At 41.5% G+C, this 18,863-nt stretch overlaps 1 protein-coding gene and 1 non-coding gene across 2 annotated transcripts; one reads left to right on the forward strand and one right to left on the reverse strand.

The window, feature by feature from the left end:
• The first annotated feature begins 1,337 nt into the window (after positions 1–1,337).
• LOC124475899 (nucleolar transcription factor 1-B-like) lies at positions 1,338–18,599 on the forward strand. The gene is made up of 13 exons (XM_047032760.1): positions 1,338–1,651; positions 3,380–3,552; positions 4,368–4,451; positions 4,631–4,786; positions 5,175–5,239; positions 8,789–8,885; positions 12,855–12,902; positions 13,045–13,124; positions 13,352–13,541; positions 17,880–17,927; positions 18,023–18,106; positions 18,205–18,270; positions 18,350–18,599. Exons 1-13 carry the CDS (start codon positions 1,621–1,623, stop codon positions 18,443–18,445), a joined length of 1,218 nt encoding a protein of 405 aa, XP_046888716.1. The 5' UTR covers positions 1,338–1,620; the 3' UTR covers positions 18,446–18,599.
• Positions 3,846–3,960, reverse strand: LOC124476144. The gene has a single exon (XR_006957012.1). It is a non-coding gene; the product is annotated as a U5 spliceosomal RNA (small nuclear RNA).
• Positions 18,600–18,863: the final 264 nt, after the last annotated feature.

Raw genomic sequence — 18,863 nt, forward strand, 5'->3', positions numbered from 1 at the left:
TGTCGTGAATGGTAATGTAGTGGGCACGCAGCCTATACTTTCATATTCGCCTCAGCAAATATGAGACCCGACTTGAAAATTGCCAGTAATATGTGATAGAGGCAGACTGATGGGTGCACGCACAGCTAGAAAACCAGTAGGGACATAACACTGGCGTCATGGAGCTGAGCAGCTAAATACTAATTTAGCGCTAGTGTTGCTACTGTATCCCTGCCTGTGTTTGCTATGTTGCACTGTTATATTCAGCAAGTATCGTGTCGTGGTGTCGGAGGACTGATCGAAAAGCGCATCATACATTTAAGTCATTTAGCTAAGACTTACATGTACAGTACGCAAAGTCACATTAAATAATGTATTTAAACTCAAGCTTATGTGGTGCGTCGCTGTATATCAGTTGTAAAAATGTCGGTAAAAAAACGGACCCATTTGCAACCGACGCAAGCACACCCCACAATTTCCCCAGAAATTGTACCCAGGGGCGGTTTTAGCTAATTGGAGGCCCTGGGCAAAGAACAATTTTGAGGCAAAATTAGGCGGCAAAGCCACAAAGGTTTTGAATGCGTGAGACAATGGCGTGAAATAAGTGCCAGGAGGAACTCTGTAAAAGAATATTTGTGTACTTTTAGAAAACATTTGGAACTTGTAAAAAAAGTTCCGTAGAAGGAGGCGGGATCACTGCTCCCAAAACCATCTCTAAGCCAATCAAATATAGAAAAGTGAGATTTGTGAGTTTCCTCAAGGATCACAATAACTCTTGCTTAGAGACTTGTTGCTCTTGTGGTTAGTGGTAACTGACTAAAATGTTTGTACTCGCTGTGATATATTATTTTTCATGTTGCTTGTTTTTCCACAGGTACACTTGCACTTATAGCGGTTCATGTTGTTTAATTGTAACTTGTTTAACTGCATGCTCTTATGGTTCTTCACTTTGGCACTTATTTTTACCCGGGAAATTTTCACTGGATATATCAGGGGGCATAGAACAGCACTCAGGCCATTTTCAGCCCAACCAATATTACATACCCTATTCGGAGACCTTAAGGAACAGTGTGAAATACCCCAAAAACACAGTCAATCACCCCTTTAAATTGGAGGGATTTAGATTGTCCAGTAAGCAGATCCATACTCCAGAGCAGAAAGTGGAGGTAATGCACCAATAACTTGGGAACCAAACGTTGTTAAACCAGAAGAAGACGAAGGTGGGTGTGTATATAGGTTTTCATTTTATAGCCTGATGTATTTATTTAGCTGATTTCGGTGGTTGACACAGGGATGACATAGTGCAGTCCACCGGTTCACACTGTCGAACAGTAGGTGGCGGTGATTCACCTCACCTACCATAACCTCAAGAAAAGAAGAAGTCAATAATGCTACAAGCGTTAGCCTCTGTATATAATAAAGTCTATGGTTAGCCTAGGTGTGTGGATGTGAACGTTATTTTTTTAACATCACCTGCAATTTCGTAAGAGCAGACGGTCACTTGAGACATTATGTAGCCCGTCTCACATAGCTGACAAATACCTTTAGGTGCTGTGGGTTTAATATCAGTCTGTTCAACGAATCAAACCCCCTGTAACATACTTGGAAAATAACGTATTAAGAATCAGGATAAACAAAAAAATGGAGACATGCTTGCCTATTATCGAACAAGGTAAATATCACCTCACGTACTAATAACGTCATGCGGAGGCTTTCTTACTCAAGGAAAAAAACTTAGGCTTTCTACCAGGTCCGAGGCGAGTTGCGATGAGGCGAAGGCCATATGGCTACCTACAATTCCTTATAATGCACTTAATAACTCAATCACTGTGCATTTGGTAATAAAATAACAATAACTATACACTCTGAGAGAATGCTGCTTAGTAGCCACTCAAATCATATAAAGAAAGCGAGTTTACAATCCATTCGAGAAGTTCGATTCCATTTGTGTGCCATCATGGATTTTTCTGTAGCCTACAGTAATATTTGGAGAAAACACCCAATTCTAAGCGTTCATTGGTCCAAAGCTAGAAAATTGGACTACATGCGTGGAATCTGTCTGCTCATGTACACAGTCCCACGAAGTTACAAATACAAAACCACAAATGGCTGAATTCATGATGTGTGAAATGACAAATTGTGTAGGCATGTTTTGTGTGTCCAAGACATATCGTAAGTTCTTCCCATTAACCAAATATGAAGAAGTCATGGCCACTCACTCTCATTTCATAGTTCAAGTTGATATCTTGACGGATGACAGAATTACGAGGGAGACGGGTTTGGACGTTTGTGATTGTTCTGCCACCACGTATCAATCAAAACGTTAAGCCTCGCCCACGTTGAGCCATGCACCGAATTGCTCACTGCAAGGAGGGGCTTATTTTGCACAGTTTATTGCCAAAATGAATTAGTGGTGTAGTGGCTAACCCCAACTCTTAAAGTTACCACGTGTGCAACATTATTAGCTAAACAGTACCTCAAAACCCCACACCATTAATGGAATTGGCCACTAAACTATTACTGGTTGCTATAGTTCTTTTGGTTGAGCATTCGTCCTTTCTCTCGTACATTTCCCTATTTCTCAAGTTCAACAGACAGAATGTGCGTTCTCTTGTACATTTTCTTATGTTTATTCAAATAACCACAATTTGCTGAATAATCTGATCAGTTAAGGCAGAGACAATGTCATTTGGTTTTGGTAGAGTTGAATGGTTATGTTTCAATACTGTAGCTTATATAGCTAAATTAATTCATATTTGCTTAATTCCAGCCTACTAGCTAGAAATTAAGTAGAGTGACTTCATCATTCTATGATGGAAAAAAGTCTTGAGTCCACCAAAACGAACAAATTGTTCATCTGGTTAAACTGAGCATTTGGGGGAGAAATGCATTGGTCAGGCAAATGACCAAGAACTTGATGGTTACTGACAAAGTTCTGCTCCAATTACTGGCATACTGGAAAAACACAGGAGAATCTCTGGTCTGATGAAACAAACACTGAACTCTGACCTGAATGGCAAGTAAAAAAAAGGTCAAAACCTGACCAATTTGAATTCCTATAGTCCGTTCTGAAAGCGGGACAGTTACTATCAGTATGCACTACCAGCACCTCTCCTTTTGTTATTTAGATTACCAGAAATGTTAATTGCGTACCAGGACCTCTTGGAAACAGCCATTACTCTCTCTTGCTAAAGTCTGAATGCTAGAAACATGTAATGTTAGAGCGTTGACAGACAACATACAATCACTGAACCTAAGTCAAATAGTCGTGTTCCCTCAGAGCAGTCTCAACCAACCAGCACTAACGTTAACCTTGTCCTAACAGTGCAAAAAGCATGTACTTGTGGATTGAGCTGTTACTGCTGCTGATAATTGCATTAAATATGTTCTTGCATTACAGCCTGGAATAAGGAGGATCTTCAGAGGCTGTTTTCTGGTATGAAAGACAACATACCAAAAAGGGACATGAGTGTATACTCTCAGAGGCAAAAGAAAATGAACTGGGAGAAGGTGGCATTCCATCCATATACAGCAGAAATGTGTGACAGGAAGTGGAAAGAGCTCTCAAAAAAGGTTGGTGACTTTACTGCTGGCATGTGAGAGCTTTATGGTCAATCCAATGACTGTCAAAACTGTCACAAAGTTGAAATGAACTTTTTTTACTTGGTGGCACTGTTGCTCCCAATTAAAAAAAATTAGGAGCACCAGCAAAAAATTTGGAGCACTCACTGAATATTAATGAGCACCACAACAAAACATTTTATGTTATAGATTTACAGGGCCCTCAAGTTTGATCAAAAGTTTGGCGTGAGATTACCATACCCTATCATACCATACTACCATCTCATGTTTTAAACAGTTCAGGCAGCCCCGCCTGAGAAGGGCATCAAAAAATGGGTTGATACTCATGATGTTCCTCTCCACGGAAGTCTTAAGTAAAAGGACAAAATGCTTGTGCGTGCTGAAGAGAAACCAAAGTGTACTGAAAACTGAAGGAAATGTTGTTTCTGATGGGCTGGTCGGTGGCATTTAACTCGAGACACTTCACTTCCGTATGCCTGCGCCTCGTCAATTAAATAAGTAGGCCTCATTAGCAAGCGTTTTGTAAAGAAATTCAAACAGGTTGCACCATAATGATTTTTTACACCTGCACAAATGCTCCTAACTAACTTGCTTTGGTTTACAGCACAAAACATTTTTATATAGACAATACTGAGTGAGCGGATGTATACTAAAGTACTAGAAATCTCAACTCAGATGGCATTTTGCAGCCCTTTTAATGACTTTGTTGAATTTAAACAATTTGTTTTCTTATTTTGTTTACACAAAATCATGCATGAAGTGATCAAATGGTGTCAGTAAAGCAACTTGTGGGTTTTTCTGGATAGATCCGGAAGATTCGTACTCTCTCTGAACTGATCAGTGATGCTGAGGTTGCTATTGACAGTCCTTTCAAGCAAGATAACTTGAAGGTAAGCGACAAGGCACTCATTCCAAAAATGCATGAAATTGGTTGCAATGAGACATGAGACTTGTAGGGTTTTTTTCTCGCCCTTGTTAATAGGCTACATATAAATATGTTGTTACAATCCATTTGTCTCCCTGTGATGTTGATCATTTGAAGAGAAATGACCTGCTGTACTGTTGATAGGTATACGCTAAAGGCCTGAAAAGACCATGTCCTCCAAACGCCATTTTCTATCAGGAGAAGCACAGAATGTTTGAGGAGCAGCACCCAGAGATGAATGCTGTTGAAATTTTGAAGTTGACCAACAAAGAGTACAAGGGTCTTCCAGAGGAGGAGAAGGTTAGTACAAATAGAAAAACAACACACAAACCTGACCTTTGGAAGGAAATCAAAGCTTTGACTCACTCACATTCCAGACAGTTACCTTGTACAATAAATGTAACTTGACAATAAAAATGAAACTCACGAGAACAAAAAGTAGACATCGGTGCACCCGTTGGGTATTTAAGTTTGGTGTTTTTTATGCTGGGATATTTTTACAGCCTAACGCTGCCTTGTTCCCAAATGCATCAACCCATCTATGATGTTTCTTCCTCAAGCTAACTGTTTTCATTTGTGTACCATTCTACTCCCAGGACCACCAACAGTTTTAGATATTGTGTCCAGTGAAAGGCCTGACAGAGGTAATCGTGTTACTAAGTAATGCTTGTTTTGTTTCTGTGAATAGGGTATATACATCGAGAAGTTCCAGGCAGCAAAGAAACAGTATACCGAAGAAAAGGAACACAGAAGGCAAGTAGAAACATCCTTGAAATAGTGTAAGGCATTTTACAATGGCAACTGTGGAAACATTTTCAATCCATCTCCACTAGAATGGTGTGACCATGAATTTAGGATCAAGAGAGAGAGACATAGAGAGACAGAGAGAGACAGAGAGAGACAGAGAGAGACAGAGAGAGACAGAGAGAGACAGAGAGAGACAGAGAGAGACAGAGAGACATGATGTGTTCAGACAAACCGGTACTAGCAAAGTCTCTCTGAAACATGTCAGAGGACGGGGTTTATACTCAATGGAGAAAAACTAAGATAACATGTCTACATTGTGTTTGTTATTATAGGCATGCGGATGCTACATCATAGACTGGTGACTGTCATCAGAACACAATAGGTTATAGTAGGAACACATATAAATGAATGGATAAGAATTTATGAACGGATGAAGCAATAGCTGATCTACTTGTTGGGATTAACATAAGAACAAAAATCTCTGATTTCTTCCGCATCACCTTTTAATATAGAAACAAGTGACAGGAAACACCAACTTAAAGTGTCTTGCATGGTGTCGAGCCATCACATGATTCAAGATCTGCTTCATGAGTCTTGGCATAGATTCTACAAGACTGGAATTCTACTGGAGGAATGGCACACTGTTATTTCAAAATATATTCCCTCATTTGGTGGTTGGAGGATGATGGTGAAGAGTGTTAACATGTCTCTCTAAATCTCCCATAACTGTTCAACTAGGTTGCGATCTGATGGCACTGAAGGCCCTAGCACCTGAGGCACATAATTTTCATACTCATCAAACCATTCAGTGACCCGTGGTACCCTGTGGAGGAGGGATCCTCATAGGGCGAGCTTCTGGAAGGACAGGAGGGATTGCATGACTTTCCTGAAACACTTTCTTTGATAACAACAACAACAACCTTTATTTATAAAGCCCATTTAACACAATACAAATTGATCCAAAGTGCTGTACATTTTACATAGTAGAACTACGCTATAAAACAACAATAGGCCAATAACAAGCCACTTGCCAACACAAGGCAGAACTGCCCTCTGTTGGTTGGCCATGGCATGGCTGCAGTTACATTTGATTCAGAATACAGTTTAATAGCCAAGTAGTTTACACAACAAGGAAATTACTTTGGTAGGGGCGGTGCATACTAGCCTGGCTCTGCCCTCCTACGTACTTTCGCTCAATTTGGATTTTGCTTCTGTACTACGTCTGGGATGTCGGTTCTGTAGTCGGTTTCCAGAAACAATGTTTTTGTAGGTCCAATCAGCGAACAGAGGGAGTGCCTGAGAACGATGACGTTAATGTCGTGCACTTGTTTGAGTAGTTCAGTAATGGTGGCGGAGAAAGATGCGAGCGAAACTATTCTGCCGTTGTGGCAACGCTGCCGAATATAGGTTAAAGCCGGAGCAAGAACATTCCTTGCTGAGTTTTGTTGGTGGCCATGATGTTGTGGCCCTCCTCCCCACGGGGTTCGGGAAAAGTTTGATTTTCCAGCTACGGCAGCTAGCTCCGTTACAGTAGTGGTGAAGGAGTTGGCTAAGGCGAACGCTTGCGATTGGTTATGGCAAATCAGAGTGGCTCTGGGCGGATCCAATAGTTTTAAACTTCAACAGAGGACCCGCCTTCAAGGAAGTTAACGTTTGTCAATCGAGACATCCCAGACCCTCTGTACAAATGAAATGTACGAGGGTCTGGTTAGGACCAGGCTAGGTGCATACAGTAAACATATAAGAATTCTAAAAGTGTGTGCAGTCTTAAAATATAAAAAGTACTAAATGTATTTTTTGTTGTTGATATTTACAACAAAATACTGACAAACTGTACAGTATGCAATAACATATAAAGTAACGAGAGTTCAGTAGGCTGTGAGTCAGAGGAGCGTTAATGTAATGCTCAGTATTTTATAAGTGAGTTGGTGTCAGTTGGGGGTCCTGGGCCTTGTTGATGAGGCCAGCTGCAGACGGAAAGAAAATGTTCTTATGGTGTTAGGTTTCGGTCCTGATGGACCGCAGCCTTCTGCCGGAAGGGAGTGGCTGGAACAGTGTGCGTCCAGGGTGGGAGGAGTCAGACACAATCTCTCTCGCTTGCCTCAGGGTCTTCAAGGTGTGCAAGTCCTCAAGGGTAGGCAGATTGCAGCCCATCACCTTCTCAGCAGTGCAGATGATACGCTGCAGTCTGCTCTTGTCCTTGGCAGTGGCAGCATACCAGATGGTGATGGAACAGGTGAGGATGGACTCAATGATGGCTGTGGAGAAGTGCACCGTCATTGTTTTTGTCAGGTTGAACTACTTCAGCTGCCGCAGGAAGTACATCCTCTGTTGTGCTTTTCGAGCTGATGTTCAGTTCCCACTTGAGGTCCTGGGAGAGGATAGTGCCCAGGAAGCTGAAGGACTCCACAGTGTTGACTGAGGAGTGGCACATGGTGATGGGGCTGTATACTTCCTGAAGTCCACAACCATCTCCACTGTCTTGAGAGGTTGTTCTGGCTGCACTAGGTCAACAGGTTTTCAGCTTACCACCTGTAGTCAGACTCATCCCCGCCAGAGATTAGCCCAATGAGGGTGGTGTAATCTACAAACTTCAGGAGTTTGACAGACTGGTGACTGGAGGTGCAGCTGTTGGTGTACAGTGAGAAAAGCAGAGGTGAAGGGACACAGCCTTGAGGGGACCCAGTGCTGATGGACCGGGAGTCAGACAAATGTTTCCCCAGCTTCACGCACTGCTTCCTGTCGGACAGGAAGTCTGTGATCCACCTGCAGGTGGAGTCAGACACGTTCAGCTGGGAGAGCTTTTCCTAAAGCAGGGCCGGGATGATCGTGTCATTGGTGCCAAATAATGGCAGAGCTAAAGTCCACAAACAGGATCCTGGCATAGGATGCTATGGAATCCAGGTGCTGGAAGGTGAAGTGGAGGGCCATTTTTACTGCTTCGTCTATAGACCTGTTAGGCTGCAGGGGGTCCAGAAGAGGGTCTGTCAGGATTTGAGGTGTGCCAGCACCAGATGCTCAGCAGACTTCATTACCGCAGAGGTCAGGGCGACGGGTCTGTAGTAATTTAGTCCGGTCGTCAGGTTGCAAACAAATGTAATGGGGTCATTTATTTGTGAATCATGAAATACATTTGTGAATTGCGTTCCATTTATTTGTGAATCATGAAATACATTTGTGAATCGTGTTACTTTTATTTGTGAATCATGAAATTAGTGGTGGGCCGTTATCGGCGTTAACGTGCTAATTTAGCCTCTTTAAAATCACTTAGTTTCCTGTTGTTTAAAGTCAAATGGGCATTCTCAGTATTTAAGTATGTCACAGAGCATGACAAGCTGTTAATTGCTTAATTGGATCATGCAGTACACCTGTATGAAAGTATTGGCAGTCATTATGTTTCTTCGTATTTATTTAGGATTTTCCTTCACATTCTCACTTGTAAAATACTTAATGACATGCACTATTTTGTACTTATTCTTCTTTTATGCTTACATTAGAAAGGTATGTGGCGTTGTATTGATATTAAAAGTATCAAGTAAACCGATTGTTTTTCAGAAATCTGTGTCTGGACTTTATTGGTTTATGCAGTCCTGTGACACTTCATGGACTCCCGAACAACGATGAACAGGAGTCTTTGCCGGCTTCCACAAAAGTGAGTTTTATGTTTTGTAAGTAAACCCTGTTCCATAAAGCCAGTTTACCGAATAAGCCAGGCTTATGTCAGTTAGCTTAGAAAGAATGTTCTTTTGGGATGAAGTCACATGGCCGTGAACATTGCGTTTTACATTTACATTTATTCATTTAGCAGACACTTTTATCCAAAGCAACTTCCAAGAGAGAGCTTTACAAAAGTGCATAGATCACTGATCATAACACCGAGATATCCCCAAACATTGCGGGTAGCCAAACATGAAGCATACATTGTGAAAAAATAAAAAAGTGCCAAAGGGAAGAACTATAAGAGCATGTAGTTAAACAAGTTACAATTAAACAACATGAACCTACCTACCTGTAGAAAAGCAAGCAACAGTAAAAATATTTAACTCATTTTTTATCAGTTACAGCTAACCAAAAAGAGCAACAAGTCTCTAAGTAAGAGTCATTGTGATCCTGGAGGAAACTAACATGTCCAGCAAATCATTCCTAGGTACCGTTGTATTCCCAGAACAAGTGCGTCTTGAGATTTTTCTTGAAGGTGGGGAGACAGTCAGTGTCTCTGATGGAGGTGGCGAGTTAATTCCACCACTGGGGGGCCAGGCAGGAGAAGAGCTTGTGTTGGGACCGGGCGGTCTTGAGCAGTGGGCCAACCAGACGGTTGTCAGAAGAAGACCGTAGGTGGCGGTGGGGGTGTAAGGCTGGAGGAGAGACTTGATGTAGTCGGGTGCAGTCCCGTTCACCGCGCGTAAGGTCAGTACCAGGGTCTTGAATCTGATACGGGCCGTGATGGGAAGCCAGTGGAGGGAGATGAGGAGCAGGGTAACATGGGAGCGTCTGGGTAGATTAAAGACCAGGCGGGCTGCTGCGTTCTGAATCCTCTGGAGAGGGCGGGTTGCGCATGCTGGGAGACTGGCGAGTTGCAGTAGTTGAGAGGACAAGTGCTTGGACTAGTAGCTGGATGGGATGCTCAGATGGTTATCTCCTGATCTTTCGTATGTTGTAGAGGGTGAATCTACACGACCGGGAGACTGCAGCAATGTGGGCTGTGAGGGAGAGCTTGTCATCCATGCTAACCCTGAAGTTCCTGGCAAAGGATGAAGGGGTCAGGATGGAGGGTTTGGCTGGGATGATGAGAAGTTTTGTTTTGGCGAGGTTCAGCTGGAGGTGGTGCTCGGTCATCCAGGCGGAGATGTCTGTAAGGTAGCCGTCACAGACATTTAGCCCTTAGCCCCGTTTAGACATTTAGCCCTGACTGACTTGTTAGGTCAAGTCAGCTTTGAGATTTTAAGTCCAGCTTTTTTGAGCGGCCTTATGGAACAGGACTCTGATATTTCATAAAATTTGTTGTTTACCCTGTCTGTAACTTCCATGTGAAAAAAGTTGGGAGAACAGTGTGAAGGAGAGGCATTGAAGATGCCTGGAGCACGGTCAAGTTGCCAAGATTCCTCGCTCGTTCATCAGATCTGGATGACTGTCTGGGTTTCTACGTGGTCGTGGAAAACCCAGAAGAGTTAGGAAATGTATTTTTGAAAACAGTTGATTTCCAGACTCAAAGTCATGTAAATGTGTAAAATAAAAGCATATGTTCCCATTGGCCTCACATAATGTGTGCCAGGGGCATAGGTTTATTTTCCCATGTAGATGGGAAAGGTTTTTTGAATAACTGAAGATACAGCCGTTAAATTACATTTTTTACATTTAGTCATTTAGCAGACGCTCTTATCCAGAGCGACTTACAGTAAGTACAGGGACATTCCCCCCGAGGCAAGTAGGGTGAAGTGCCTTGCCCAAGGACACAACCGGAATTCCTTCTGATTACTAGTCCGACTCCCTCACCACTCAGCCATCTGACTCCCACTAAATACAATTTTCTTAATAAACAAAGTGTGTTGACAGATTAGCCTTTTTTTAAAGTGGATGGGTTTTCATTTTAGACATGTACACATGTCTAATGTATACATGTATAATGAAACCTACATCCCTGATGCGTGCAGAGGGACATTTGTCCAATGCCACAGCTGTATGTAAGCTTCATACTTTATACCCACTCAGTGAGATAAGTAATGTGTTGCTTTCGGTGACCTAGCAAAAAAAGAGTTGAGCCTGAAGAGAAGCGTGTTAAGACCATGGTGAAAGGACTGTAGGAAAGGTGCCAAGTTGAATGGGTAGCTCATTCCACCACTGTGCAAATGATGTGAATGGCTGGGTGAAGTCCTGGAGGATTGTGCGGGCCACTCCTTTTGGTTAGGGTCAAGGCTTTATGAATGGGGGAGGTTGTGCTTTGATTGCTTAAATAGACATTTACCTATCTTTTTTACATTTTGGTAAATGATCAAATGAATCCAGACTTGGACCCTAGTCTATATAACAGGGAAACTATTTACTGCCTAAATGTGCATGTCATAACAAAATACCAAGCCCAAATCTGGCTAGTATTAAATAAATGGATATTACCATGGATGACGAGCTCTCCCTCACGGCCCACATTGTCGCAGTCTCCCGGTCTTGTAGATTCACCCTCTACAACATCCGGAAGATCAGGAGATACCTGTCTGAGCACTCCACCCAGCTGCTAGTCCAAGCAATGGTCCTCTCCAAGTTGGACTACTGCAACTCGCTGCTCGCTGGTCTCCCAGCATTTGTAACCCGCCTTCTTCAGAGGATTCAGAACGCAGCGGCCCGCCTGGTCTACAATCTACCCAGACGCTCCCATGTTACCCCGCTCCTCATCTCTCTCCACTGGCTACCCATCAACGCCCGTTTCAGATTCAAGACCCTGGTACTGACCTTCCGAGCAGTGAACGGGACTGCACCCGACTACATCAAGTCTCTCCTGCAACCTTACACCCCCACCCGTCACCTACGGTCTTCCTCAGACAACCGCCTGGTGGTCCCACCGCTCAAGACTGCCAGGTCCCAACACAAGCTATTCTCCTGCCTGGCCCCCCAATGGTGGAACCAGCTCCCTACCTCCATCAGGGACACTGACTGTCTCCCCACCAAGAAAAGGCTCAAGACGCACTTGTTCCGGGAGTACAACGGCACTTAGGAATGCTTGGCTAGACCTGTTGTTAGTTTCCAGGATCACAATGACTCTTATTGAGTGACTTGTTGCTCTTGTAGGTTAGTTATAACGAAGTTAAGTCTTGTACTCACTGTGAAATATTTGACTATTGATTGTTCTTCTATAGGTACAGTCCTGCACTTTTTTGTGGTTCATGTTGTTTTAATTTGTAACTTGTATAACTGCATGCTCTTATGGGTCTTCCCTTTTGGCACTTGTTTTTAGTGTAGTTTTTTTCACAATGTATGCTTCATGTTTTGGCTGCTTGCAATGTTTGGGACTACCTCGTTGTTATGATAAGTGACCTATGCTCTTTTGTAAAGCTCTCTCTTGGAAGTCGCTTTGGATAAAAGCGTCTGCTAAATGCATAAATGTAAATGGGACCCATTATTTAATAAATGTCGGAGTATCAAGGGTATCTTCTGGTCCACATTGAAATAGGAATTGCTTGTAGGCATCAGTTTGGAGAAACAAATACTTAAAATTGTGTGAGGATGATGGATCGCACAGAAAACTTATGTAAAAACAACAGACAAGTTTCATAGTGGTGATGGTAAAATTGCAGTTTTTATGACAATGATTTCGTTATTAATGTCTTAAGGCAGGATCGGGGATTGCTCATTGGCTTGCACATCAATATGATTTATGTCACTTACTAATCTAACTACTCATCTTTGCATCAACTTTTAAGAATTTAGAATAAGTCTTAGATCGATTCTCAAGTTAACGTTTCTTTGCAAAATGTGAAGAACTGCAGAATTCCCACAATAGTAGTCACTAGTAGCTCTTCCTGTCAACTGGAAACTTAACACCAGCACATTTTCAGACCATTAGCCCTTCCCTTGCACCCGCAAGCATAATATTACATCTTTCTAACCCAAAGTGTGTTTCTGTTTTCAGACAATAGAGGAGTGCCCCATGGACACATCAACTAAGGCCAACAAAGAGGTTAGATGAGTGGTGTCAACTCACAATCAAAATACGTTACATTGACTATCAGTAGAACTACCTCATCAAAACAAACCTAGACATGTTGTCCTCAATCAAGTGTTGATTGTAAAAAAATTACATTTACACTTATGTACTGCAGCCTTCCCTGGGCATCTCAAATCCACCTGACCCAAAGGAGAATAAAACACTGTTTCCTGGTGAACCCAAGAAACCACCTGCGTGAGTCATTAAGCCCTGAAGGCTTTTTTCATAAGTTGGGAAATTAGACTGACTTTTGATAAGACAATTGACTCATTTAGTAAATAGTATAATTGAAATACAATGCGGAAATGTATTTGTCAGTGTAGTGTGGGGGTCATGATTTTTGATGTACACAACCTTCTTTGACGCAGGGGCACTAGAATAATTAATTTGAATTTTGTATTGCTTGTGTTTGCTTCAATCAGATGGGGTCACACATTGTTCTGCAGTGAGCAAATGGAGAAGTTAGAATTGCATCACCTCAGTGCCAAGCAACGCCTGGCCTTGGTCAGACCTCGATGGAAGGAGCTAAACAAGAAAGAGAAGGAGGACTACCAGAGGAGAGCAAAGAAAAGTGTTCTAAAATACTCCGTGGAGCTACAAATCTGGTTCAGTGTATGATTGTATTATCTTTTCACACTTAAGGTGTAACAGTTATAGTAAACATTTTCTGAAGATGTATTTTTTTGGGAGGGTCCTGGCACCATCCTTTTGGAATAGCTTTTCTTTAGGTGATATATATAATTAGTGGTGGGCCGTTATCGGCGACTCTTATCGCTGATAAAAAAAATATTTCCGTTAATCTATTCTCAAAATTGGGTTGGGAGCTGGGTCTATACTACGCAAGCTATACTTTCACCTTGATATTTTAGCGCGGATGTATACCTAGCCAAATTGCACTGTAGGGGGCGAGAACAAGTCTTCGAACGTGTGTTTAGTATGGAGAGAGATATTTCTCAAAAGTATTCGTAAATGCAAGTACCATGATCCACAAATGTTTCACGATTTACAAATGTGTTTTGCGATCCACGAAAATAAAATTCTTATTTGTGATTTGTAAATTGGCACTTACATAAATGTTCTATGATTTTCACACATAGATGTCCATTCGTAAATGTATCGTTTGTAATTTCTTAAAACACTTAACATTTCGTGTGTGCATTTCTCATGGTCTGTCATTTGTTAATCTACAATTCGTGTGTAAAGTGTTGAATCTGCATTTGTGGATCGCCCAATACACGTGTGCAATCCTTCTTCCAATGACGTAATTTTGAGACATTCTTTTCGGTCTTTTGCGATCCACACACAAATAGCTTTTTGATCCACAAACAGAAGCCCCCCCCCCCCCGAATGGACATTTATATGTACAAATCATACCACATTTATGTAAATGACAACTTAAAAAATCGCGAGTAACAATTTTGTTTTTGTGGATCGGAAAACACATTGGTAAATCGTGAAACATTTGTGGATCATGGTACTTGCATTTACGAATACTTTTGAGACATATCTCTCTCCATGGTCTATAGGGTTTTCACCGACGTCACGTTCTGGGCCGTAACCCGGATGCGCGGCCATTGTGGAGGCACTCGGTGTAAAAAACAGTACAATGGAGTATTGTGCGCTTTGGATACTTTAAGTGAATGTAGCCTTGTCTAAACAACTGAAAAGCTCATCAAAATGCGTCCAAGATGCAAAGGTATATAGGGAAGGACTTGGACCACAAGAAAAGGCGCGATATTTCGAGAAATTACGATTTATTGGCGGTGCAGATCCCTACGAGTTAGCTCCCTCTTCTTGGATCCGTGGCGACCCGGTGATTCTTCCTTCCGAGCACGTAAAACGCATGCCTCTTCGCTCAATTGGATAGACCTACAACCAATCAGAGCAACGTAATATGTTGTTTGTTGAAAACAAATTCAACCCAAGTGCTCTTTGGTGACGTTGTTGATTACGTTACTGTTGATCATCTGTCCATCATCGTATAAAGCCCGCCCTGACAATTTAATTGGTCCGCCCAGATCCTGTTTTTCTGTAGTTGTTCCCAATACGAGACCCTCCAGACCCAACTTCCCGACCAAATCTTTTTGTGGGTGGGACGAAGTTGGGCTGGCAGCCAGGCTACATACACAGCGGAAGACCTTAAATCCTACAAAGGTTTGAAGGCCTATAACCAGATGGTGTGTGGATGGGTGAGCGAGACGCAGTACCAAGTTATCAACGACCGTTGCGTTGTGAAGGCCAAATTAATGTAATAACGTATTTAACCAACCTAAACTTAACTGTATGATATCATTCCAATACTCAAGGTGTAGCCAAGTGACTCTCAATCGTGTTTTTTCCCTCGTAGATCTTGGTTGAGCATTGCTAACCACAAGCGCCTCCTTTCCTTTGATAATCTCTGGCATTCCTCGCCCTGGTTTTTAATAACTGTTGGAAGTCGATAATATTCCAACTGTTTTTCTCTATCTGTCCTATTGGTACAACCTGAAACACGGCAATAATTAACAATTTTCCTTGACGACGTTCGGTAAATACTTCAGTGCCTGTGCTTTGTTGTGATGCGGAGTGCCTCCAGTATGGCGACTTCCGATCTGATGACGTGAATGACGTTTATACTTCTGTTGTGAAATCCCTCTATGCCTTGTGTATGAAATTACCACATCAAACGTGACGTGCTAACATGGATGCAGCTATGAAGCCGCCGGGTTTGCTTCAGGGAAAATGTATTATTAAGAAGCTTCCCAATGGAAACCGCGACAAGACTAAGGTTGTTTGCACCTTGTGCTATGGGGAATTAGTTTACTGTATGAGTTCTTCCAGTCTCAAATACCACCTAAACGCAAAGCATCCCTTAGCTAATGCGGAAGATGCCGGGCCAAGCACTGATGTAGCGCAGGGGAAGAGTCGTTGTCAAACTACTTTGTTTGAGTGCAACCGAGGCGAGCCCGTCAGCACAGCTCTATCAGCCAAGGTTACTAATCTCCTCGCTCACCTGGCTTGAGAAACCTGTTAATCTAGATTAATTTAGATTTCAGTTTTATCTAGATGAATCTAGATTTCAGTTTTATCTAGATTTCAGTTTTATCTAGATGAATCTAGATTTCAGTTTTATCTAGATTAATCTAAATTAACGCCAAGATTACAGTGAGATTAATCAAGATTAAAAAAAGAAATCTTTGCCCACCACTATATATACTATATATATATATATATATAGGGTGATATCAGGTAATGTGGGAGACCTTTTGGTAGAGGCTCCAGTAAACTTACAAAAAAAACTGTTAACTCACCCCAGTTGTGTTTATGTAAATGGTTTTAGGGCTTAAGAACATTTTCATGTTGGAATGAAATGGGAATACACAGTATTTTAGGAGCTACACACTTTCAAACATAACATGACCCCCTCTTTGACTCAGGCAGCATTTTCAGGTGGCACAGCCTGTGTGGTAAAGTGGGACAGTCATTGTCTGTCAGCCTAGTCTGCTAATATTAATAATAAGTAGTTAATATACAATAATTCTAGGGTGTGGCAAGATTTATTTAATTGTGGGGTTTGATTTATACAATAGGCATTAAGTGTAACTGATGTAAACCTTAGTGATCTGCAGTCTATGTGCTAGCTAGCTAGTCATGATGCTTTAGCATTTCGTTGGACTTAAGGCCGATTTATACTTCTGGTCTCCGTTAACGGACAGACGCACGCACGGAGTCGGACGGAGTCGGAAGGATTGGTTGAATTTCTATTACTCCGACGGCTCTGTGTGCTGAAAGCTATTCACCGCCAGAACAGTAGATGGCGCTGCACTGCGATGCTAGCTAGGTTATCGAAAAATTTACAAATTAATCGTTTCATCAATAAAACAAGCACATTTTCAGCAACTACACTGGCCATTTCTGGTTACATTTTAATTCAGATGCTGATTTACATGTACTGTTTAGCTGAAATATGAATTGTAAAAACTTCAAACAATGGCGGTCAAAGGATTCTGTCACATTCTCTGATTCTGTTCTCTTGTTGGTCACGGCAACCCCACCCCTGACGCAAGTGGTTCTTAATACGGATTAATTTTAATTCCGTAAAATGACGGACGGACAGAAGGATAGCCAGGAAAATTAGGAGGTGCATGCAGAGCTCTGCGAGGGGCTCGGAGAGGACACGCAGAGGGCGTTTCTTGATGGAGAAGGCGTTCCCCGTGTGCGTGTGCGTAAAAACGCAGAAGTATAAATCGGCCTTTACAGACTAACCCTACAAGTCTGAAAGCGCTGGTTTGATAACAGTGAAAGTTGTTATTTAGTTGGGAACTTAAGTGCAGTGTGATGCATTGGTATAAAAAATGTGAGAACTGTCGAATTAAATTACTTTTATAGCATAAACAAAGCATTACTATATGTCCCACTTTACCTGAAGAATGCTGTCCCACATTACCTGACATGATCAGGTAATGTGGGACAGTCAGATGAAACGTTTTTTTTGTTGCTAACAAAGCATTATTTTACAAATTTGTGTATGTTTCAATCAGTGGTCAAAACCCTTCATTATGCTGCAATAGTACTCATTGTAACTTAATTTAAATTCCTTTGCCAGCTTTATTATTGAGAAATAGAATGTCATACGCCGCTGAACTTTCGATGCGTTTTTTCTGTATAGACCTATTGTCAAGCCAGATCACGCCTACTCTGATGATGTCAGACAAATAAAAACGCATAGTGACTAGAAGTGTTGTATTTACGAGTCAAGATCAGCTCTGGTGAATGGATGTCGGTTTTGCACATATTAAATAATCAAAATGCATAACTGTTCCACTTTACCTGATGTCCTACATTACCTGAACTCACCTTATTTCATATGTGCACGTTTGTATATAGTTATGTCTTGAGACAAACATTTTGATTTTCTGTGAATTTTACTGACATCCTTTAACTGGTGGCCCTAACATTTATACATTTCAGCATTTGTCAGCCATCAAGAAAGCTGAGTTCTTGAAGCACAACCCAAGAGTATGTAATTATGTTTTTGTTACTTGTATTTCTATGTGGGTCTTGCATATTTGGATCATACTGTGTTCAAACTTAAAAAAATGTCTGCTCCTCAGAAACATGCTATTTTGAATCATTCCAAGTTCTGCAAAGAAAAAAAAAGAACAAAAGAGTCACAAAGGTCCAGGAAAAGAACATCAGTAAGTGGATTTAACACATTCCTGTCACGCACAATGGAGCTGGGGAGTCCAATACCAACATGCTATGTCGGGGGCTTACAGTGTTTCTCCTACCATAGGACTCAGAAGATGATGAGATCGATGACACGTCCAGTGAAAAGAGTGACGATGACCATTCTGATGAGGTTAGAAGACCTCTAACCCATAGTTTTGTGAATTTACCACATTACATTCATTTAAACTGATCTATTAATGCATTTTTAGGATGAGAACGTGAGTGATGAAGAAGAGTGCCTAAAACTGCGAAAACAGAACGTGACAGCGAGCTCCAGTGATGGTTCCAGTTCTGAAGAAGATTGATTTTTTTAGTTTTGTTAGACTACAGTGACTGAAGGCAGTGAAATCACAGGCCAGTGCTGTTAAGATGGTGTGGCACTCGAGTTTTAGCAAATGTAAATTTGTATGCAGTTTGTTAATGCATACTAAAATAAAAATCCTTAAAAAAATTGTTTCCTTACAATTATTATTTTTTGGGTTTGAGCTTTTGTGGTTGTCATTAACTGAGGAATATGAAGAGAAAAAATGACAACAAATCGTAATGTTTATATTGCATACTTAGTAACACTACTTGAATGAATTAAATGATGACTGATCGGCATCAGAGGCTTATTTTTTTAAAGAGCTTTAAGAACTCAGACTTACGCACATGGATGCGTTATGTAGTTTAACAATTAATTAAAAGCTACAAACTGAACTATTTTTGTAAAAATAGCCTACG

This window comes from Hypomesus transpacificus, chromosome 13, assembly GCF_021917145.1.
Source record: "Hypomesus transpacificus isolate Combined female chromosome 13, fHypTra1, whole genome shotgun sequence".
Taxonomy (NCBI): domain Eukaryota; kingdom Metazoa; phylum Chordata; class Actinopteri; order Osmeriformes; family Osmeridae; genus Hypomesus; species Hypomesus transpacificus.